This window comes from Mytilus galloprovincialis, chromosome 1 (assembly GCF_965363235.1).
Source record: "Mytilus galloprovincialis chromosome 1, xbMytGall1.hap1.1, whole genome shotgun sequence".
Lineage (NCBI taxonomy): Eukaryota > Metazoa > Mollusca > Bivalvia > Mytilida > Mytilidae > Mytilus > Mytilus galloprovincialis.
The window spans coordinates 15,584,997-15,610,810 of NC_134838.1; the positions used below are offsets into that span (position 1 = coordinate 15,584,997).

Genomic DNA, 25,814 nt, shown 5'->3' on the forward strand with positions numbered 1-25,814 from the left:
TTATTGTTTATTTACTTTCCCAAACAAGTGAAGAGTATTATTGATGGCAAATATGTGTCCCATGTTTCTATTTTTAAACAGAAATGACTGTTTGGTTATTATTATGTGAATTTGGAAATTGAGACTTTTCAAGATACTTTAAAACAAACAATTATCAAAAGTTCTTATTGCTTTTTATTGCTTTGAAATAAGGACACCTTCTGAACGTGTTCATTTCAAAGTAACTGAAAATTTTTAACAAAATAAATTCCCAAATTTGTGTCTCAATTGTTTAAAAAACTAGTCTGCAAGCCTTCGAGTTATTTTGTGTTATTTAAGGAATATCTTTTTGCCCTACAATGTACTATCGAAGCCACAAAAATAACAATACAATGTGAAACTTAAAGGACACTAATCAAATGGCAAAATCAAAAGCCCAAACACATCAAACTAATGGATAACAACATAACAAGTTATAGTTCTCGTGAATGGATCTAATGGAAATATTTATGCCTGGTTATTTAATGCAACCAATACAGATTTAAGGGTTTGTCACATTGAATATCTGTGACAATGTTGAGGTAGAGATTGATTGTTTTGAATTTTTAGTCACATTGTCTAGAAAAACACAAAAGTGGTGCACGGTAAGTTCACTATATGGCCAAGATGTGTTTAGATACATGTTGTTTTGGAGAGGAAACGTGAGTTTGTCATTTAAAATTTAAATTCTGGTATTTATAATGAGTTTACAGAGGCAGATGAGTTTTCGTAAGATGTTAATGCAATACAATCAGGATTTCTTTTTTTTTAAGGCATCTACTATAAAATTACACTGAAATGCTTACCAAAGAACTATTGCAAAGAGAACCATTGTTCAAGAGACAAATTTTGAAAAAATGAAAAATGGAATGTAAAGGAAAAAGTATTGAAAATTATGTAGTCCATGTTCTGTAAAAAACTAACAAAGGCGACTATGTTTGGATTACCGGAAATAAAACTAAAAACTGGTAACAGACGTGCCTCTGTTACTCAGGATTTATGATAACTTGGATTTTTTGTCAGTATGAATCTCAGTTGTTTTCATCACTGTGCTTATCATCAAGTAACTGTACCAATGATGCCTAGTGAGAAAGAAAAGACTTTTTTTACCTAAAAGGATGGACTTGATCCGGATATATCGTTGTCGTTCGGACTATAACGTTATGCGACATCAATGCTTCAATCAATTATAAAGCAGCAGGTAGCGAATGTCAGTGGCATATTGCAGCTTTATATATTGGTGAGATGATTGTTTATTGGAGACCATATTATGAACATCTTTAAACTTTTATATTATTATGGACAGACTTTTAATTTCTGCATTGAAATTAACACCGAATAAATATAAAAAAGAAGCTATGATATGATTTCCAGTGAGACAACTCTCCACAAGAGACCAAATGACACAGAAGTTAACATCTACAGCTTTAAACAAACGAGAAAGCTAACGGCTTAGTCTATGTAAAGAAAAAATGAACCAAAAACAAATATGTAACACAGCAACAAACGACAACCACTGAATAACAGGGTTCCAGACTTCGGAACTTGGGAAAGTGATGTAACAATGCAACATAAGAACAAACTATAAAAAGTTGAAAAAGGCTTAACTCATCAGATGAATACAAATAGAAATAAATCTACACACACAGAGTTGACGTGGCTGTGTACTAAGTACAGATCTGAGAGTACTATCAGCTACTGACATCTAGTGCAAAGCTAATAACATCTAATGAAAAAAATCATGCATATAAGACTAAATTATTATCAGTGCACATCCCGTGGATTTAGTAAAAGACGTAATAGACAGTCAGAAAAGACATGACCTGTGCAATGCCAATATACAGGTATCAACAGATTGTAGAGCGATGAATGTGCATTTGTATATTACAATGATATTTATTTTGTTTTTAATTTAATAATGTTCGTTCTTTCATCGTGAAGTATTTGTTTTTCATTTGTACAGACATATATTAGAGTTAGTGTTAATACGTAGTAAGAACATAATATGTATTTTATTTGCGAAATTGAGTGATCAATGTTAGAATTTTAAAGTAATCATAACATTAGAATCTTATATTTAATTAATAATTTATGTTTCATATCAATTTTACACAGATACGTTCCGGGACGACCCAAATAACAATCCTGTCATAGTCACTAGTAAATCATACAAAATAGACACGCTGCATATTCTCTTTCAAAACAGTTTTGGCGAGTATTACAAGATATTGATATTCTTGATTGTTCCAGAAATTGGGATTTCCCATATATATTTTGCAAAGAATAATTATGCAAAAAGTAGATGACGCTATTAAAATACAATGTTGACAGAACAGATTAGTATTTACTGTGCATAATTCTTGAAATAATAATAATTAATGCCAAAAAATCAGTTTATAAAAAATTCTTAAATGATGATTTTTACAAAATTAGTTTTCATAAAATAGTCTACTGGATTTATGCAAATAGTCTTTTGTCTTTTCTCATGTTTGTTCACACGATGGCATGGTGTTTGCGCGCATGCATCAAATGCCTTCAATGTGGGGAGGTCGTGGATTTAACTGGTCAAACCAATGACTTTAAAATTGATATCTGTTGCTTTTCCGCCTAGAACATTTCGTTTTTAAAATGGGAAAAAGACTGGTCGCCTGAGAGTCAGAATGATATGCGTCTTGGTCGGAAAAGATCTTCCTGTGTAATGTTTGTTTCCTTTGTGATATCCCAGTAAAACTCTGACGCAGCGTGTCAGTCAAGTACATAGTTGAACAGTGCTTAATTAATGCCTATAAACATTTCAATAACGTATCCTCAGTTTTCATTTCTATGTAGCAACAGTTTAGCAGCGCATACAAACGGAGTATAAATCTCAAAGTTTATACGATATTCCATAGCTTGTATTTCCTATCATGATTTCTTGATAGAACGTTGCTGATCACAGGAATCTACTAAACCGAGTTGATACAATAGGTCATCCCTTCATACATGTAACGGACGCCATAAGTTGGTTGGCCGTTATAGAATATCCGTTTCACAGATGACACCAGATATGTCCCACATGCTGTACTAACATGTGCAAAACGACGGGTTCCACATGTGGTGCAGGATTTGCTTACCTTTCCGGAACACCATCTCCAGATTTTATGGTGTTTGTGTTGCTCAGTTTTTGGTTTCTATGATTTATTTTGTGAACTGCTGTTTGTTTGTTGATCGATTACTTTTAAGCCATTGCGTAGTCCGTTAATCTTCTATATATTTGTAACAAAGTATCGGTAAATGCATTTTATTTCATTGGTTTTGTTATACCTGCTAACCCAGTATAAGTAAGACTTAAAGATTTGTACATACTTTCTATGCAAAAAGGCTTCTATTGCATTTACATTGTAGAGAGAAAAAGACCTGTTACGATTGTACCATATTCATTGCGGCTAAGGCGTTTTAAAAGAATTTTGTTAACCACCACAATAAGTATTCAGACAAATAATGGTATTTGTCTATATAAAAACTAGATGTTTTAAAAGGGATACACCAAATAAAAATAAAACAGCTCACAAAAATACCACATTTATAATTCTGTATGCGTTTCGTCTAAATAAGACTTATAAGAGGCGCTCTAATTAAGACGGTTAGTAGACAAATCCAAAATACGAAGTAGACGTGCTTCAAATGTCAATAACAAATTGAGCCAAATACAACGAAGGCAATCTATTACTTGGGAAAGAAAACTTAAGTGTAACGATTAATTCTACATTCCATACACAGAAAATTATAGAAAATTGAACATAGCAATTGTATTTCATGTCAACACAAATTGCTAACACTAGGGCTAATAGTAACTCGGGGACTTAACATCCACCAGTGGTGGAATCAACCCAGTGGTTGTAAAAACTCACCAATGATACCACACATAATTTTGTATGTCATACTCGGGATTCGTCTTCATCAGACTCTTTGGTGGCACTCTAATTAAGACAGTTGGTTGGCAAAACCAAAATACGAAATTGTGGGGTTTCAAATACAGATAATTCATTAAAGACGATGTGTAGGTTCAGAATGAATAAGCTTAATAGTGTTACGAATAACTCGACATTTCATATCTAGCAAATTAAAGGAAAATGAACATTGCATTGATTTTGCATGTCAACACAAAATTGAAGACACCTAAACGTCCACCAGTAGTGTTATCGACCAAGTGGTTATTAAAAAATATCAACGATATCAAGATTATGGTTTCGTACGCCAGACACATGTTGAAACACATCCTTCATCAAAAGCAGTGTAACATGCAGTTACTTCTATACGACAGATGATTATATCTCAACTAAACACAAAGTGTACCGACAATAGTATTTAGTGACAACAAAATTACACATATGCAGAGGGCTGTTACACCATACAGTAGTTGTTGTGAATAATAAAAACGCCGAAAACTGGTGGAAAGACCTAAAAATATATATTTACGTATAACATTGATTTCCTATTTCCTAAAGCTGGACCTTCCACTATTTGACTCCAACATGATTTTGAATGCCTGCGATATCTCTACCTTAACAACTTATTGTGAGTTTAGCCTGTTATTATATTTTTTTTTTTTATTGATTTCCTGTTTACAAAAGTATGATTTTTTTTAAATACTGGTTTTGCTGATCAACAGTCTTGAAGCAGCATTGACACTAGTTTTCCGCTTTTATAGCTATAGTTGTTTGTTTAATATATTGTGTAACTTCATACTAGAAACAATTATTTTTGATCCAGCTGTCTAAACCATGTGTTACCCCTCGATCGTCACTGATGAGTCTCTTGTAGACGAAACGCGTGTCTGACGCAAATACACAACTTCAATCCTGAAATCAATTATCTGTTTATTTACAACCGCTGGGTCGATGCCAATGATGAGTCTTTTGAAGACAAAACTAGCGTCTGGTGCAAATACAAAATTTAAATTCTGGTATCTATGATGAGGTTATTGTATCGTTATCAATGTTATAGGTCATCTTGCTTACAAACTTTGAATTTATGAAATGCTAAGGCTTTTCTACCTCAGGAATAGATTGCCTTAGCTGTATTTGGCAAAACGGTTAGGAATTTTTGGTCATCAAAGCTCTTCAACTTTGGACTATATATTTATTCGAACGTCACTTATTAATCTTTTGAAGACGAAACTCGCGTTTGGCGCGAATACAAAATTTCAATCCTGGTTTCTATGATGAGTTTATTTACAACCACTTGGGGCAATACCATTGGTGATTTTTTTATTCCACGAAGGTATCACCAATCCAGTTGTCAGCACTTCTGTGTTGACAGGAATTGTCATTGATATTGTCATAATTATACATAAACTATTTACAAACTTTTCAATTTTTGATGTACTAAGGGCTTTCTGTCTCAGATATAATTTACTTTAGCTTTAGTTGGCAAAACGTTTAGGAATTTTTTGTCCTCAATGCTCTTCATTTCGCACTTAATTTGGCTATTTAAACTTTTTTATTCGAGCGTCACTGATGAGTCTTTTGTAGACGGAACGTGCGTCTAGCGCAAATACAGTCTTAAAATATTATCCATGTGTTGTTTGATAACTTTTAATATCATTATTAACCAGGCTTGCTGCATGTCTCTATTATGTTAAAAAGGACAATCAAATTCAGAAATGCTCAATACAAAGATACTGCCGCGAAGACCGTAGTTCAAGTATTTACAGAACTACATCATTTCTATATTTACAGACAGGATGTGTATACTTTACAAATCCTTGGTACAGATAAATGTTAAAAAAAATAGAGTTTTCAATTATTTTAAAAAATAAAAACACATTAACATGTAACATTTTATATATATAAATAACAATGTGATTGCATATCATTCCCTTATTTTGCCAGCATAATGTCTCGGTATTTTAGAAACGGGATCGGATATAACTAATGACGAAAGAGTCCCACCTTCATAGTTTTTATAATTTTCTTTACTTGATTTTGACATATTGCTTGTTCTTGATAAGCCACGAAAATTTGTGCTATGCACCAAATTTTGATCATTCTGTGATAGAGTTGTAATTTTGGTTTCACGACTCGTAGTTTTTTCTTGATTTACTGAATGCACTCGTCCATCATATGCAGGCGATGTATTGTCTTCAGAAGATTGAACGGAACTTGTTTCACTGACAGATTCATCCTCGCTTTTGTCTATCGGAGAGGATTGTGGTTTTTTGTATCGAATATGAATAGTAACTTTCATTTCCTGATAAGGTCCGTACGAACTGTTTGTGACAACAGATTTAGCACGTTCGTCTTTGGTATCATCCTGACTCAATAAGCTACTAACATATCCAGACCGTGCCGTATCTCTGCCTATTTCATCACCCAACTGTACATCACTTTCACTTAATGCTTTATTCGGCGGCTTAGAGTCAGGCGAAATATCAGGAAGCTTTTTAAACTTCTGCCATGGAAATGGCTTTTTCTTTGATTTATATCTATTGTTATGTGACACTTGTGTTGCTTGAAGAAAATGTTTCTGTTTTGATTTTGTTTTAATGTTTAAATGTTCAAGAGGTGATATTGCAAACATTTCTGATGGGTTAAGTTGTTTAAATCTTCTAGTACAATCTGTAACAGGAGCAAGTTTCTTTTCTACTAATATATTTTTTCCTGATAGATAACTTCCATTCACAAACTGTAAATGATTTTGAAGATCGGATATTCGTTTATAGCGTTTTTGGAATTCTATTTCGTCGTGAATGCTACCAAATCTTGAGTTTTTACTTGGTCTTTCAATGCTTTTATTGTACATATTTTCACGATTTGTATGTCCACTCTCGACTCTTGAAGGATAAACTTTAACTCCGTTGTTTCTCATGATTTTTTTGTCTTCCTTTTCAATAAATTTTCTTTGAATTGCTTTACTTTCCGCAGTGCTCACTATTTCAGAATCAGTGTAGTTAATACTTTCCGTATATGCACCGCCGGATTCACCGTCTTTCTGACTCTGTCTCTTTCGTCTACGTTTTAGACTTCGTTCAGATTGGATTGGTGGTGTATATTGTTGTGACCTTTGTGAACTTGGAGCATATTGTTCAGAAAATCGTTGATTCTTCATCCACGTTTCAACTTGTTTTACAATATCCGTACTCCAGTATTTTTCTTCGAGGATGGGACGTTCTTTATTTCTAGGCGTTGAACCATTATTCATACTCCCTTTATCTTCAGCTGCATTGTAGGTCATTTGTCTGAAAGAAAAATATAGACTCGTTTTAAAAAAAATCAACGAAAGCCCTCCAAATACGTTCTAGTTAGAATTGAAAAACAAAATGGATGTCTCCGTAAGTTGATCACAGGAAAACCATTTGAAGACATGATCAGAAAACTAATGTGATTTGAGTTTAATGCTTTCTGTATATGAAAAACTATATCTAGCAAACAAGAAATGTTGATAAACGTACAGGAAACAAATTCTGGGTAAATATAGATTTCCTTATTTTTTAGATTTTGGAAATGATGTAAATTCGATCTCGCGTTAGTCTACGAATAGAATGTATATTGTAATCATCTGCTTGTTTTCATTTTGTACTGCACGGCTTATTTACAACTATTCATCGTACTGAATATACATGAAATATTTGTCACTGTATGTTAAGCAAATGACAGCCAATCACTTGTTCAGAAACAAATATATGGGGTTGAGAATTTTAGAAATCGCTGATTGTCACCAAGCAAGTACAAATTCATAAAAAGTTAAGACTTCTTGGGAATAGAGAGGATTGAAACAAACATTAAAAAAATCCACAGACATTTAAGACTTTTAAGAATAGGCGATCGTCGAATGCATGAAAAACATTGCAAATTTGTACTATTAAGCGAGAAAGAATAACACGAGAAATCCATATGATATTATTCCTTTATATTATATGTTTTTGTTCTTTTTATTGAGAAGATACCACTTACCTTAGTCGACTATGTGTTAACTCCATATTATATCTTGATATTTAAAATTGCCTTTTAAAGCATAAGTTTTAGTTTTAAAACTGATTAAATTTACTTTTGTATCACCAAATTAAATGTTTGCACAAACTGATTAAATGCTCTCATATTAAATCAAGTGTATATGAAGTATCATCAATTTAATTTTATCGCCTTTGTCGACACCATTTTGTGAAAAATTGTCTTTATTGACTTTCACGGACAACTTTGCAACAATTATTTACTTCTAACTTGATTAAGATATAATTAATAGGAGATTGCCGGAGTTCGTTAAATCAATAGCACTTTCTCTTTGGTCCGGAAAATGTTCCAAAGAAGAAATAAGTGTCAGAAGAGGCTCATATAGGTAAAACCTATAGCACAATTGTGGAGCATGATTAAGCTATTAGTTGTCTATTCATAGTCCGAGTTGGGAGATTTGTTATTAGATATTGGCTTTTATCGTATTTGATGCATCACCCTTAAAAGTTATCGAGTGCACGAACTTTTTTCCATTGACGATTATAAACTACTAATTACAGAATGACATCAACGGTAAAAAGCAATATTAAGGATTTAGTTCTAGATTTTAAGAGACCTTCATGCACAACTTAGTACTTCCATAACACGTACATCAGTATAACCCTTAATTGTAAGAATAGACAACGACCCAAAAGAAGGTCAAGGACCCAAAAGACGACAATCACAGAAAGCATTGAAACACAACAACAATGAAACAATCAAAATGATTGTAAGTGAAAGGCAGTTTCCTTTCTGAATTAGATATTTCATTTAATTTTCCACTTCTATTAATTGTTTTCAATGGTTATTATTAAAAAGATTATATCAGTGCACAAAGTAGGTTTCGTGTCGTCTAGAATTTCATTTTTCATCTGTAATAAAACGCTTAACAACAATAAAAAATGAAAACATTAAATGTGATATCTTACAATAACATATTAGAATGTCTTCACCATTTTATTAATTGAAAGACCATCGATTATCGATATATAACCAATTATATGAGAAACAGTAAATCAAATCTGATAAAAAAAAATCTGACAGGGTTAAATGAGAATTTAATCTTGATAAATAAGATTAACTCAAAGCAAAAACAAAATATTGAAATTGGTTAACGCTATACATGATTATCTGAACTATATTTGGCCTTCGTTGACAGATTAATTGGTATATTCTGATGATAATATAGATAAACGGAGATGGTGGGTGTGCCAATGAAACCCTCAGTCCGCGAACAAAACATATATGTAGCAAACAGTGCTTCCCTCAAATGATTTTAATGATTTTTAATTTAATTGAAAGTTTTATTTTTATGAATTATAAAATTGTATATGTGTGTAAACACTAAGGTTAATATATAGAATGAAATTCAAAACAGTGTGGCTGTGGCCATTGATTGACACATTAAATTCATCCATTGACTGGGACAATTTACGTGAACGTTTGTCTGTAACGACCACTGTTCACGACGTACCTACGATAGACATTTAAACTGTGGGGTCACCAAAGGTTTCTTAACGCCTTTAATTATAAAATAATTCGAAAAATTAATCAGGAATAACCTTTATGTTTTGATTTATATAATTGATATAAATCAAAACATCGTGTTATTTCTCATTAATTTTTCGAATTACTTTATTAAGGTGTTGAGAACCTTTGGTGACCCCATAGTTTAAGTGTCTTTAAAAAGTACATAGTGAGCAGTGGTCGTTACATACAAACGTTTACCTAAATTGTCCCAGTCAATGGATGAATTTAATGTGTCAATCAATGGCCACAGCCACACTGTTTTGAATTTCATTCTATATTTATTAAGAAACTACCCTTTACGTATGGGGGACCTGCGGATGGGGTATCCACAAATGCGTCTAACAGCTTATGCAATGAATAAATACAGACAAGTAAAAATATTCATATAACATTTTCAGACTTAAAATTGGTACATTGTAAAATAAGACATCATCTTACATAATAGAAATAAACATTATATACAATATAAAAATATGAGCTAAACTAAAAGTAACGTAAAACATATTTCAACAAATAACAATTAAAGTTTAGGTTCCAAAACCAATGATCTCTTAAATGTCACCCTTTAGGTGAAATTTGACTTTCATAATAATATTTCATTCGCTATTATCCCAAGCTGCAAATCATTCAGGGAGAGAAAAATAAAGAAATCATAAAACACACTGATACAAATACCGTTAATTTCCAATTGTATATACATTATATACTCGTAAAGCATAAACATTTTGGTGACGAGCGAATCCGATGAAGATTATTTCATAAACACAGGTCGATTTACATATAAATCTGTTTTATACAACCTTATTGGGGATGAATATCATTTCAGATAATTTTGACACGTCCGTAAGCACCCAAAAAGAATCTACACTAAATATATATACCAAGCATCAAAACACGTCCAAATGCAACCATATTTCTCTTCCCTAATGTGATACTGAAGAACGTACAAGTATATGAAAGGGAAACGATACCAAAAGGTACATTGAAACTAGAAATTTAAGAAAGGCAAACATAACCATTGACAAAACAAAAGACTATTGGCACTCATATCACATCTTCTTGTATCTATAGACAATCAACTGACGCAAACACTACACAGTAAAGATTGAGCTACATGAATCAAACCATAAAGTGAGGATGACTGCTCCACGATTATATAATGTATATAAAAACTGGAAATTCACGGAATTTGTATAAAAATGATTGGGATTTCTGTATTTTCTCCTTGAAAGATTTGTAGTTTGATAAAGCAACTGAAATATTATAATGAAAGTCAAAAAATCTAATATAAGGAGTACACATCATTCAAACAGTTCATTATTTATCGTAAAACGGATTGTACTGGTTTCTTTTCTTCAAATGGGTACTAGCTGTCACTTCATATTCCCCGATTTGACTCAAATTCTCATATTTGAATTATAACCATGTTAAACATTTATATTAATTATAAAAGTCAAAATTAAACAACTTACAGGACAAGGGTTCGATAATATGTAGCTTCGTTTCGTGTATTTTTAAGTCTTTAAAGCGATATAAACATAGATAGAGACATAAATAGAAAGCGAACTCGTGAAAATGGATTTTTCTAGGTCTGTGTAATTTTTTATAGAATAAAAATTTATGCTTATCAAAGTTTTAACCTGTATAAGAATGATTGATTTTTTGTGGATCGTAACAGTCAATCAAATGATTTGTCTTTGTTTCACTTTCAATGTTGACATTCTTTACCTTTAGATAACCGAACACGCACATTTCATGCGATATCAATCTCAAGCTAAGGGATAAAATTGAAGTTCACATGAATACAGATTCAATGAGGTCGAATTATTCACTTGCAAGTGAACAATTCATCATTAATGTTTTTTAGTTTAATTTGACAGAATTGAACCATACTGGCTGATAAAAGCTAATTATTTTTTCACTATTTCGCTTTCATTAATGATTCAAAAAATAATCATACTTAGGTTTTTTAATATATCTCGTAGCTAGTGCAACTTTTAAAGCTCAAAATAAGAATTAACAAGCACAGGATGACCATGATGAATATAATAACGCACAGTATGTAGGAATGGTTCTAAGATTTCAAAAAACCACGGGACTACATAAACATACATTTGTAAATTATCATTTTATGAAATATAATATTCAATGTTACGATTTATTTAATTCATTTTGTAAAGAAATATTCTATAATGACTAAAAACATTAAATATGGAAATATTATCCTCAAATTAAATCAATTACCTTTATTTACAAAATAAAGATACATCTGATAAAATGTAATTATATAAGTGATTTGTTATGACGTGTTGAAGGTATCCGTACGATCATGATGAAATGCTTGGTCGGTAATGACCCGGGCTGATCTTTAAACGTATGTTCGTAATTTATTAATATAGTATTGATTGAAAAACATAGAATTGATATTGTTTTATGTTGCATACGAATAAAAGTACATCATTATTGAATCAAAGACAAAAAAAAGTTCCACCCTTAGTTTAGAATTGGTGGATAGTTGTTGCATTGGCAATCATACCACATCGCATTATTTTTACATTGTAGTCTAAAAAGTTTCAATATAAAAAAGAAGATGTGGTATGCTTGCCAATGAGACAACTCTCCAGAGGAGACCAAATGACACAGAAACAAGTTCACTATCGGTCAACGTACGGCCTTCAACAATGAACAAAGTCCATACCGGATAGTCAGCTATAAAAGGCCGAATCAAGTTTATTTTAAGTATTGGGGAAACAAAAAAAACTAAGACGTGGAAAAACCCTAATAGCTACATATAGATTCAAATAATTTTACTGATTTCTTTTATTACCATGTAACACGTAATATATCACTGAAGTGCTATACACTGATCATAGTGTTTGAAATCAGTACCTGTCGAAGTCCAACGGCGACACAGGACCAGTAAAATGGGAACAAGGTTTCACTTTAACTCTAACGGCTTTTAATATGCAAAAACAAACTTTCTTATTGTTTCGATATCTTAAGTAAACTGACTTGCAGTAAGATAGGACTAGAATAGAACAGAGCAGGACGCATTTTATTCCCACAAAAGTCAAAATGCATTATATTGTTTTCTTTCATATGATATTGAGAGAAGGAGACAAAAATTCAATAATCAGAAGAATCAATTGCAGTTCTAGGAGATGGTTTTTGTTCAGGAAATAAATTGCATCTCCTCCCCATTTCGTCACGTTATCAAAATGAAAATAAAATGATATAATTGAAATTACATGTTTAAAAAACTTATTGCTTAATCATCATGTATTTAAAGTATGAATAACACTAAATTGTTTTCATGACAGAAATCTTTCTTTTTTTTTTAAGTAATTCAAACAGTAATAAATGCTTGTCCCAAGGACTTTGTAATTATTGTTGTACTTACGTTTGTCGTTTCGTTATAAGAGGAAGTGCCATTTTTATCCAATATCAAAAATTGTATACTTTTCAAAACTATTTTCTTCTCGTCCTGTTATCTATTGAAAATTGTTATCAAATTTATGAACTATCATAATCCTGAACATCATAAATGGGTTTTTACTTGTCGTCCTATCTCATTGATGATGCAGTAATATTTTGATAAATTTTCTCAATAAACTTTCACATATCCACAGAAGCTTAGGCCTGAGAAATTTTAAACTATCAACATTTATATAAGCATTCCTCAAAGATAGAGAACGTGTGAAACTAGGAGAGACCTTCCGTAAATACATGTCCCGTGGTAAATATATATTGAAACTATAGAACGAAAGAAAACAATGCTTTTATAGTTTAAATGTACAATTGTCAACGTGCCTTGCTTTTATGACTGTATCCGTACTATGTCAAAGGCTTGGAACTGATAAATAAACTAGGTAAATAATATTAATAATCTCAAACGTCTTGGACCTTATAATTACGATATGTACCTAGCATTTAATAAAATTTCAATAAACTTCAATTGAGATTTAACTAACCAAAAGTAAACTTAAACTTTGTTGTTAATATAATTATTCAAATGTGTGTATCATGTGAAAAATGAACAAGCCTGATACCAGTGACGGAAAAAAGTAATTGAGAAAAGAGAGTATTGCGGTTATATAACGGATATTGATTAGATTGTTTTTGAGAGGTATTGGTGAACTAAATAAATTGTTTGTAAGTCGTTTAGTTCACTTATGAACGACACAACCATTTATTCAGTCAATTTATAAATGACACAATCATCAAACGATGCATCTTCATACATTCTAATCAAATGGTTAAACAAAGTTAAATTTAAATTTTGTGTTGTCAACAGCACTAGTGAATTCAGAGCGGATTAAATTATTAAGAAACAGTAAAATACACAAACACTGGTTAAGATGGTGCAGCTAATAAAAAATTAGTAATAAACTAAACATAACCAATAAACTTTATATTGTCAAAGATGTTGGTAAAACATTACTTTTATATATTTTCTTCAAATAATTTCATGTCATTTCTTTTTTAGACATTTTAACCTAGTTATAATGAACTCTCATTTTAACTAAAAACACATGCGCAGATAAAAAACTATACAAAGTGAAAGTGGGGTTAACACAATCTGGTAGTGGTACTCCGAATCATCAAATAAAAACGCAATTACAAAAAAGAGACCACAAGAGAGAGTCATCTACTACTTGTTTAACTACGAGGAAAACCGATCTTCGGCATTTATTTGTTTATGCCGAAAATAACAGACAATTCTATTTTGAACCATTTACTTTCCTTTATTAGCTTAGGTTATTTGTATATGATCAATTAGATTATGTTTATAAGTTTGTTTGACTTCATTCCAGAGAACAATTAAATAAAGGGTGCACTAAACAAGGGTACGTGACAACATAGATTGATAAAATTTAAAATACTATTTTAAACAGTAAATAGTAGAATATTTAGATAATACTTCTAATCGAGGAATAAAAAAAACCCGCTAATATAATTACGAAATCGTTCGAATAGTACATGTGTACCATACGCATGCATGATATTAGTTTTCATGGAATAATTGCAGCTATCACGGAAATTGAAAATCAGAAGGGCAATGCAAGACTAGGTAAAACGACTAATTAATTGCCTATGGGGTGATTATATAACTACTGATATAACTGATACGCAAAAGCAGAAGACACGGATCAATCTGATTAAAATTCAGATCTGTCGTAATTCGCGTGCTATGTCGAAGCATTTGTCATCGAGCATGACGAAACCAGGAATCCATATTTCAATTATGGTAACATACATTTTAAAAGAGATGAGACCCAATATAACAATATAACAATAAGGAGATGTGGTATGACTGCCAATGAGACAACTATCCACCAAAGTTTAAATACAGTGGACGGAAGCAAGTATAAGCAAACCTAAGCAACCGTAAAGTTAGTTTACATAAAGGCTCCAGAAACTGCCTCTGACACCTGATTGTTCATGTTAAGCAGGAAAGCTTTATAATTGGTACAACCCTAGTAGCAGGAACTTAGTAAGAAATATACTATATTGATGACTATTGATGAACTATGTCACGGAAGTTCTCTTATTCTCAACATTTCATGGTGTAGTTCAACTGCTAGATGTATTTACCGATTGTGCTCTATTCACTCTCGCGATATTTTCAAATTATGTTTGCATGACAGGTAATGCATGCATAGTAGGAACACTGTCGACGCTACAACTGCATGGCATCGCTGCATTTACAGTTAAACTGTACAAAAAGCTTTATGATACAGGACAAATTTGAAAATGTGAAACATACCAAAAGAGAACAACACCAATGCAAAGAGTCTCAATTAAGTCATCTAAATACCACTTTTTAATTGAACAAGCAACATTAAAAAGGTCACTTCCTAGTGTGAAAAAAATCCGAATTAAATCAAGCGACTTTCAAATTTTGCATGAAGCGCGAAAACGTGGAAACGCCATCATAAAATGTGATTATCGCTTGATTACATTTCGAAAAAAATAAATAGTATTTTATTTAATTTTTATAGAATATTGAAATTAGATATATTAATTATTAACATTTAGAATTTGAAAGTAAAAATTTTAACACAAACTTCCGCAAAAAATATTTAAGCAGTATCATTTCACGTAAAATCAATTGTATATAGGTGAAATTTGCATAATGGAGACGCAGATTTCAGAGTTAATGTAGATAGTTTATACAATATTCATTTAATTTCATTTTTTTTAAATATCAAAGGATAATAACTTGTTGTTTCATATTTCTATTAATTATTAATATTTACAATGTCAACTATTATTTTTTCAAATTCAATAAAAATTTGCAACACAGTAAACACTTGCAAGTATATGCCCATTTATGTCCAGCTTTCGATCCATACAATTTTATCGTAATGGCAGTTCATTTAAATAACATTGCCTGACGAAAGTAATGAACGTATGAAAACATGTACATTTGCTGTACATTTTCATGATGCTAGTACACGGACGGGTCAAAGGGAGGACGCATTGACACAAGTGTAGCTACTATGAGTATTTGCCTTGAGGGTTCATTTATTTCATACTTTCGTTCTTTACAATTTTTTGTCATAATGGAAGACAAATCTTTTTTTTATTTGCTAAATTCGAGATTAATTTTTTAATTAGGAACCTCTAATTGTATTGCCTTTCATGGATTCTTGGTAAATTCTAGAAAGGTAATGATCGGGATATAACAGATACTACTGTTTGAAGACTTCCTGGTCAAACTAGTGAAAATAATTACATTTATAGTGCCTATTTACCAAAATTTCAAGGAATCATTAGTTGTCAATTTGTTTTAAGATCAATAACTAAAGAGAACGCACCAAAACATTAGCAAGTATTTTTTTCCCATCGAACAAGAAGTAATAATTGGTAATACAAGACGTGAAAGTAGAACAGGACGTTGAATTCTCAGGTATATCATAAGACATTTTTTTATTTATTTCCTGACATAGATTTGACTAGGTTGTTTGTTGGTTCGGTTATATTTGACTTTTATGGGTAAGTTTACATATTTTATTTATATCCGAAAATTTCAAATATCTCAATATAATCGAATACCAATATAAAAAGATAAAAGTAATGATAAGTAAGATTACCAGTTCAAAATATAATGTTACCAATTAATCTTATTTCGCGCTTCCAGAAAGCGGGGATTACGAATCAAAAATTCTTTCCTTTTGAGTCGCTTTCACTATGTGTCAAATTATCAACATATTCTTTATTGCGCAATGTTTGAACATAAAGACGGATATAAATCTTTAAAAATTAACGTAAATAAAAGATTATGGTAACTTTAGCATGATTTAGACCGATAACGACTCGAAATGGTAATAAAAAGAGAGAAATGTAGAACTATCAAAATAAACAACAATAACTTTAAATCGAATTATTGTCGTACTATTTATGCCAGTCATACCTGACGTAATCTATTTCTATGCAGTCTGTCTCGTTTCTTGTAATTGTTTATTTCACAGAAAACAATCCACTTAACCTATATCTATTGCTTGCAGAAAAAAACAAAGTGAAACATTTATCCATATGTATTGCTTATAGAAAAAAATGTACTGAATATTTTACCTTAAAAAAAAACTTTTACAAGTAAAGAACAATGATTATTTACACCATTTGTTTACATGGACATACATGAGAACCAGCGACACTGTCAAATATCTCAGAGTCGAAATAACTCTGAATGAAACTTACACTACCCAGCTGAAAAACCTCAGGTCTAGGATTGGTTATTCACATTTTCGGAAATAAGTCAAGACAGATGCGGCGGATAGGTAACTTCAGTAATAGACGTCAAAATAAGTAAAGACAGATGCGGATAGGTAACTTCAGTAATAGACGTCAAAATAAGTCTAAAAGACGTCAAAATAAGTCAAGACAGATGCGAATAGGTAACTTCAGTAATAGACGTCAAAATAAGTCAAGACAGATGCGGATAGGTAACTTCAGTAATGAGGTTGGTAGGTAGGTATACGTCAAATGGACAACGAAAAACACACAAGAGCTAGCTTTCAACATAAATACTGCAGCAATAAACAACTGTATGAGACCTCACTACCCAAGCCATCATCATTTCTTTAATACTAATCCAAGAAGAGCAAAGTACTAGATGCGTGAGCGCAACGCGGAATATCTCAGTAAGGAAGGAAGCCATTCTATATAGGGTCTCAAAGCAATCAACTAGAAAACTAACTGACACAATTAGTTTTTATTATAGATAGTCGTGTACAGGCAGACAAGATGTTTTTCCATTTACAATACGAAGGACATGTAGCTTACATCTCCTTTTATTTATCTTGTTTAGAAAGCCCCTCCCCCCAAAAAAAAACCAACCCAACTTTGGTCATGAAGCTCTAAACGATTATACGATTCAAAGAAGATGTGGTATGATTACCAAGGAGACAAAAGAGGGGCGAAAGATACCAGTGGAACATTCAAACTCATTGATCGAAAATAAACTGACAACACCATGGCTAAAAAAGAAAAAAAGACAACCAGACAAAAAACAAGACACAACATAGAATACTTAAGATACAGATACAGATACAGATATTTTATTTCCTAATCATAGGGCTCATAACAAGCATGTAATCACATAAAGTAAAAATAAAAAGCCTTTCTCTCCCACTCGCATACACTCACACATACAACTATCGTTCTGATTAAGGATGATTGATTTAACAGTACAACATGTACTTAAGACTTAGCAACATAAACCCCACCAAAAAATAAGGATCATATCAGGTGCTCCGGAAGGGAAACAGATCCTGCTCCACATGTGGCACCCGTCGTGTTGTTCGTGTTATTACAAACTATTCTTTAGAAACCAAAGGAAAAGGATATGAAACTATATTGCAGTACATCTTCAATCAAGAATGAGAAAACTCTATACCGTTACGTATTTGTGAGAAAAAAACACGTAGCAAACATAAACATAACAACAACAACAACACCCCCCATTTCTCACTAAAACAATAACAAAAACAACACAAGGTATCAAGTTGTGGATCAGATGATATGAACACGTTAAATATTGACAGATATTTGCAAACGATGGTAAGTTTGGTAACGTCATGTAGAATGACTGAGCTTCACGATTAGAGAAGTATTTTTCAATCTAACTTTTCAATGGTACAAGTCCGTTTGAGGGGATAGTGGTATTAGCATAGTGTTAGATTTTCTTGTCAACATTTTTTCTAGATACAACATTAAAAAACGGAAATTAAAAAATATGATGCATGCTTCAAACATTTTAAATTAAAGTTTTACCTTCGTGGAAACACATTTTCCAATCCTAGTTTTCTATCCAGCTAGCATTGGATTATTCTCGTACGTATTATTTATATTAAACACCATGAACGGTGAAAAGTTAATATATCAAAACACAAAGTATCATTTTCTCGCTCTGTTGGGTAAATTAACGATGTTTTCAAATCTTTTATGGAAGTTTAACAAGCAAATTCATGATCAAAATTAATTTTACACTTTTCGACGATTTTGAACCAAATAATTTAAATTTAAAAGGTAAATATTTTAAATATGTAACTCTGTGAATGAAAAATCCATGAAAATATACTTACATTTATTACAATGTAGACCTATTCATATCCAAATTTCTAGTCTATTTAATCAATGTCACCGTTAAAAACTGATTCGTTTAGTTGTATGTAGAAACACAAATTAATCGTCTTAAAGTTTTAACGTTTATATATGTATATTTAATTCTCATCTTAACCAGTTATTAGGAAATATAATCCTCTCTGGCCTATCTGACCAAAAATATAAAATATTTGTATTATCAATTGTCAAGTGTTTAAAAATTGCTCACAGAATGAACATCTGCAATTATAATCCCTGAAAAGGATGCCATTTCACCATTGTAATATTCACATAAAGAATCTGTTTCAATGCAAGTTTCGTACTCGTGGTCTGTATTCTTGTAACAATGAATACGTCGTACGAATTAAAGTATGGACCGTTTGCCAGATAAATCTTTTATATCAAGACAGTATTTATCTTACGACGATTAAAATTGTGATATTTAACTAATGACAATGAAATTTTGACAAATCAACGACCAACGATAAATTGAGGTCTCAATTATTATAATCCTTATTATTTAACACTCTATTAAACTCAAAACCAATTACACGGAGAACGTTTATAGTATATAACTCGTCATACATGCATTTGAAAAGAAACTTGAAGGTTTTAGAATATACGATGAATGGTATATCAATAATTTGACACACTATGCAAGTCATCTTAAAATATAAATAATGTATGTATTGAGAGACTAAAGAATAATGTTATATTGTATATTCTACAGAACGTTAACTTTTATTTACATTTTAATTTATTACAGTAACCTGATCTTGATGTATATTATACTAGGAAGCAAAAATCTATTTACCGTCTGAATTTTCACAGAAATCTGCAAATATTATGGGTAATTGTATTCCACTCACCGGAATGCAGTTCAAAGTTATACATGTATAGCCCATGTTTAAAATTGACAAAACTCTATATTAACAAGTACTTAGAAGCTTGTATGGTATAGTTCAATAATATATTGTTGTATCCTTTTACCATAGTATGAAAACAATGATTCAACAAAAAATGTTGACATCTTTAATTCATAGTTTTACAAAAGCACTAAGTTTTAATTGTTTTATAACCAAAAGGCCAACAAATATGGATCAAGTGATAGAATTACTATCAAAGGAGCATAAAGAATGTATAACAGTCTTTCTTTTAACTCATGAAGAAAAGGTTTTAAAAAAAAATACACGGATTTGATTATATTCATTCATAAAACGAAAATTCACGACGCAAATCAATATTAAAACTTTGATCACGAAAATATTCCGAAACTAGTATTTTATATATCCTTGAGATTATATCTGCAGATACACCTTTTCCGTCTCATTTGTAGAAGTAAATATTTAGTCCAAACACGTTGGTAAACTTAATTTTTAAATATTTAGGAATATGAAATAAGACAATCTTATTTTGGACATTGTCAATTTCCTTATAATCGTAGCATGTGGTTTTAAAACAAGAGCTTGTATTTGCTCCTCTAAACTTGCCATAGCGACGGTAGATTTGAACTGCTCAATCTGTCTTTACAAACGTTAAAAATACAAATATTTCAAAAATATTTTGTACTGTCATCAAAGGAAAGAAGCTCAATGTTATCTTATACTCGAGTTGAAAATAAATATGGAACAAAGCCATAATCAGTAAACCATATTTTTTTTTATTCGTTTTCATATTAATTGTTCCTTTTATACTTTTTGCCACATTTTTTTTTATTTTGCTGTTAATAAAATTGATGATTGTTGTTTGCCTAACGTCCAGTGGCAAATATTTCAAGCAAGTAAGAACGATTCTTAATAAGATTGATGATATTTGTTTGCCTAACTTCCAGTGGCAAATATTTCAAGCAAGTTAGAACGATTATTGATAAGATTGATGATTTTTGTTGGCTTTACGTCCAGTGGAAAATATTCTTGCATCTTGGGACGATTTTCGATAGGGTGGTGAATTTGTTTGCTTTACGTCCAGTGGCAAATATTTCAATCAAGTTCAGGACGATTTTTGATATAATTGATGTTTTTTGTTTACCTAAGGTCCAGTAGCAAATATTTCAGGCATATTCAGAAGATTCTAGATAGCAATGATAATTTTTGTTTACTTTACGACTACTGGCAAACATTCCATGCATGTTAGGACGATTTTTGATGTGATTGGTGATTTTTGTTTGCCTAACGACCAGTGGACGATTCTTATCAGATTGGTGTTCTGCATATTAGGCTGATTCTGTACAAGGTTTCCTAGATATATTACACATTCATGTGTTAATTCCAAATGTAGGTGTCAAAATACTTGCACCAAGGTTGAAACTATTACAAAAATGTTATTACTGATTGAATAAAGAAGTAAGTACTAAATGACAAACTTAAAGTTTGCATTGAATCGACAGCGCATATATATAAAAAAAAAAAAAACTCCAGAGATTTCAGAGTTGTTCACAAAATCAATTTAGAATGGACGAATTGATTAGAAACAATACTTGATTCTTGAAATGCTGTTTAATGTGGATAAGTGTATGACATACGTTATCTGTATCTGATTTATTTGTGTTTGTTTGTTATTATGTTGTTGTAGCAAATGTAATGTAAAGAAAAAAAATGACCGAAAAGGCTGAACTTTTGGATTCGTGTCCTTTTACATATAATTGATTGTTTCTATTGTACAATAATGCCATCAAAATAGATCTAGTTTTTTGAAACCAATGCTTAAACAAGTGTTAAATGTCAGTCTATGGTTCAATTACAGTTTCAATAAATCATTTGTCATAATTTGAATGTCGCTTCACACCAAAGTTAAAAGTATATCCTTTATTTCGTTAATTTGTTGGTTTTTAATACATATTCGACAATTTAAGTTTGAACATAGTTACAGTATATACGATTAATTATTTTGATTATATATGGGCGTTTTTCAATAAAAACGTATTTTCTTGTCCCATCCACTTTAAAAAAAATATGTTTGATCTTTGCAAGTAATTTTTTGTGCAGTCAGTACATTGAATTAGATTTAACATTTTTAAGCAAAGAAACAGTTTATTTTTAGAGGGATTGATAAGATATTGACTCCTGAATGGTCCAAAACAACAAAAATGGCATGTCCCTAGACCGCCTGTTCAACATTCATACTCTAAAATATCGTAAAAAAATGAAGAAATAAATGTTATTTTTACTTTACATAAGTTCTTTAATAATTCAAAAGTATGTTCAGAGCCAACATATTTTAATAAACAGCTTTCAATATAGGATTTTTAATTTCAGAAGGTGTGTCCCTCGCAAAATGTCCACTACGAAACGAAGTCATTAAAATTTGCCAATAAACAGTTTTATAAAATCAATGTAATTTTTCTTTGCAAGAGATATAAACATTAGGGTCTTACAAAAGAAATGATGCTTTTATAACGGCAATTAAATTGTTGGTAAGAAAAATTGAGCACATCAAATGGACCATAGTGATACCGTATTTTTGTTAATGTCCACTACGAAACGGGTCAAATCTCCTTCAGTATCTGGTTTTAAAATTATGAAAAATCAGTCTTGTTACTATTACAATATAGGGATTGTGGGAAAAAAATAAAACATGCGAATATGTCCCCTACGAAACGGTCCCCTACGAAACAAGTTTGGGAGAAAAACGTTTCGTAGTGGACACTACCACTACCATGCAGTCTTTTTTTATCTTTTTTCAATTATATTCGTGCAAAACAAATAACAAGGGTTAGTTTCATGTAATTTTTATTATGTTTTTATTAACATATGATAGGGTTGATGTCAACTACGAAACTTTTTGTCCACTACGAAACGGTTTTGTCCACTACGTAACGCATCAAAATGTCCACTACGTAACATGAGTTGTACCTTCATATGTGAAGTACTGTCTAATCTTTAACGATAAAAATGATTTTCCAATTCAGAAAAAAATGAGATTTTTCTAGTATTTAAAGTAAACAAACTGGAATGTCTATAGGAAACATTTAAAATTGCAAAAAATATGTGTGTTTGGAAGAAGTTTCGTAGGGGACAAAAGTCCCCTACGAAACAGTACACAAATTATGAAAATAGTATCATTTTAAAGAATATTTAAGATTGCACTTTTTGTTTACAAACAGGTCTATAATAGAGGTTTTCAAAATAACTCTTGAAATTAAATTTTAGACAAGTTGATTTTCCATTTTTTTTTAGGTCTGAAAGTTACGCTTTTATTGAAAAACGCCCATATATATATATTAAAGATCTTTGTTCGTATAACGTCTGTGGACAAACTGAAACAAATCATACTAATTCCAAAACATCAGATCGATGGACAAATAATACTCTTTTCAACCCTGATTGAAAGGAATACTGATCAATACTAATGAACTTTCCTGATGTTATAACGAAATTGTTGAAAAAGTACGCGAATTTTCTTTATCATGAAAAGTATTAATTAAAATAAATTTTATATAAAAATGTAAGATTCAGAAGCTTTTAATGTAAGAATACCTTGGTTTCAAGTATCTACCCTATAAAATATCAGTAAATTAAGTTTTCATAAGACAAGAGATATATTTTTCTGACTATTGTTTTATTGTTTTATTGGTATATTTTGTTCTTTTGTTCTTTTGCTCTATTTTCCGCTTTTCGATCGTTTCGTAGAGTGGCATAACATTTTCTGTACCTTAATATAATTTCCAATTGTCATAATTTTTCATATTTAAAGGTATAGATTTTCAGATAATTTTAAACATGGAATAAAAAAGTTCGCCGGAAATTATATGAACTACAAATAAAGTGCAACGAAAAGTGTCGACTGGACAATCACCGTCGAGCAATTAAAACAATACATAATTTTGATTAAAATACACGGATCCTTCTAGCTATTAAACAAAGTTTAATTTACCATTTCTACATAAGTAAATACATGTACTAAGTCGGGAATATGGCAGTTGTTGTCTATTCGTATAAAAAGTTTGAGCTTTTGATTTTGCTATTTGATTAGGTACTTTCCGTTTTGTATTTTCCTCGAAGTTCAGTATTTTTGTGGTTTTACTTTTTTTTTCATACCAGAGTTTGTGAAACTACATACATAAAATATTAAGAGCTTCAAACCAAAAAGGTCTTTTCAATAAAATAAGGCGACAAGTTAACACATTGAGAAAATGGTTTTTTTTACAGATTTGTAGGATTCATCTTTATTTTTCGAATATCAGGACATTTGTCTTTTCAAAAATAAAGCAGCGAGTAAAAAATATAATACAACATAAGGAAATGTGGTATTATTGTCAATGAGAAAATTTCCATCAGAGTCCAAATCGAGCGGATTTAAGCAACTTTGGGTCGCGGTAAGACCTTTAACAATGAACAAAGGCAACTAAAATATATAAATACACCGACAAAATGTGAATCTATATTCTTTATATCACTTACCTAATTTTCACCGGGAGAGAATGTACATTCTGGCTCATGTTCCTTTCATCTTCTTGTCGTTCATTTTTCAAAGAAGAAATCTGACTTGTCAATTCACTTGTTTGAAATTTCTTTTGATAAATGAATTCAGGTCCTAAATTGCGTGGTGGTGTTCTGTAATCTTCAGGAATGGTTGGTTTTTGTCGAATTAAATCATCGTATCCAGTGTTATTATTTTCTTTTTCAGCATATTTCATTTTTAATAACAAAGTTGGTGAAACAAACCTTGGTTGCCATTTCCACACTTTCTCTGACATTTTAAAATAGACCCCGGTCGCATTTAAAAAATACTAAACATTAATTATATTAAACTTTTCAATTTTAAATATATCATTAAATCATATACACTTTAACGCCCTTGAAAAGTAATTTAAGAAACCTCCATGCAACGTTTTGAAGGCATTGTTTTTAAACTTTTAGAAATGTTTGATGAAAAAGCAGATACAAATTCATTAAAACAAAACAAAGACTAGTTGTCATTGTATGTATAAGTTCATGTTGCCCTTATCTTAATCAAGACGTTTTATTGCATGATTGACTAAATATCTATTTACAAATTATGAGGTTTTGACAGGTTAAAAACATTATGTCTGATAACTGTAAGATAAGGATGCACCTTACCATTGATAATTAATTTTCAGACTAGTTTCGGATTACTGCCGTTTGTCGCAGACCAGTTTCAGATTTCTCTCGTTCGACGATAGCATTTTTCAACCATTTATATAATAAAACGTCAGTCGGGACTTTTGATGGTATCTTCCTTTGGTTAAGAGGATTTGCATTTTAAGTCACAGTTGGAAAGTGTCATAATTTTATCAATCAAATGATCGAATACCTTTGTTTCACAGATTATTTACAATTAATACTTTTTTTTACTTTTTTACTAAAATAATAAAATATTGTTTGAAATTGACATCTTCTAAAAAGTTATTATATTTTTAACTTTTTATTTAGTTGCAGGAACACATTTTTCCATGTCCACTACAATGATACCCAAGGGTATGTACGATTGAAGTATAAAAATATGAAAAGCGGAGTTTCCAGTCATACAGGAAGATCTGTCATGATTGGTGTCCTTTCTGCTGTGTTGGCGTATAAACTAGACATTCAGCACTGCTTGGAATGGGGAAGTTAAGGTAGAAAGACCCTACAATTATAGAAGAAAGATCTGTTTGAATTTTCTGTTTGGGAGCACAATGTTTTCTTGAAAGTTGATAACCTGTTTGTATTTGTGTGTGTAGGGGATGCA

General features: G+C 31.1%; 1 protein-coding gene across 5 annotated transcripts; it reads right to left on the reverse strand.

The window, feature by feature from the left end:
* Nucleotides 1-5,825: 5,825 nt before the first annotated feature.
* LOC143066968 (uncharacterized) lies at nucleotides 5,826-24,845 on the reverse strand. 5 transcript variants are annotated; one of them, XM_076239860.1, is made up of 2 exons: nucleotides 24,527-24,845; nucleotides 5,826-7,237 (listed from the first exon to the last, which is right to left on the reverse strand). In XM_076239860.1, the coding sequence occupies exons 1-2, from the start codon at nucleotides 24,820-24,822 to the stop codon at nucleotides 5,872-5,874; spliced, it is 1,662 nt and encodes a 553-aa protein (XP_076095975.1). In that variant the 5' UTR covers nucleotides 24,823-24,845; the 3' UTR covers nucleotides 5,826-5,871. The 5 variants fall into 5 exon arrangements, with proteins under 5 accessions (XP_076095975.1, XP_076095997.1, XP_076096007.1 ...); XM_076239882.1 differs by lacking the exon at nucleotides 24,527-24,845 and adding an exon at nucleotides 19,109-19,503; XM_076239892.1 differs by lacking the exon at nucleotides 24,527-24,845 and adding an exon at nucleotides 18,798-19,032.
* Between the last annotated feature and the right edge of the window lie 969 nt (nucleotides 24,846-25,814).

What these genes read in the sequence shown, in the direction of transcription:
- LOC143066968 (XM_076239860.1), bottom strand. Translation starts at nt 24,822, where the DNA reads ATGTCAGAGAAAGTGTGGAAATGGCAACCAAGGTTTGTTTCACCAACT. An exon ending in TCTCTCCCGGTGAAAATTAG is followed by an intron (nt 7,238 to 24,526) that starts GTAAGTGATATA and finishes TTTTTCTTTCAG; the next exon opens with ACAAATGACCTACAATGCAG.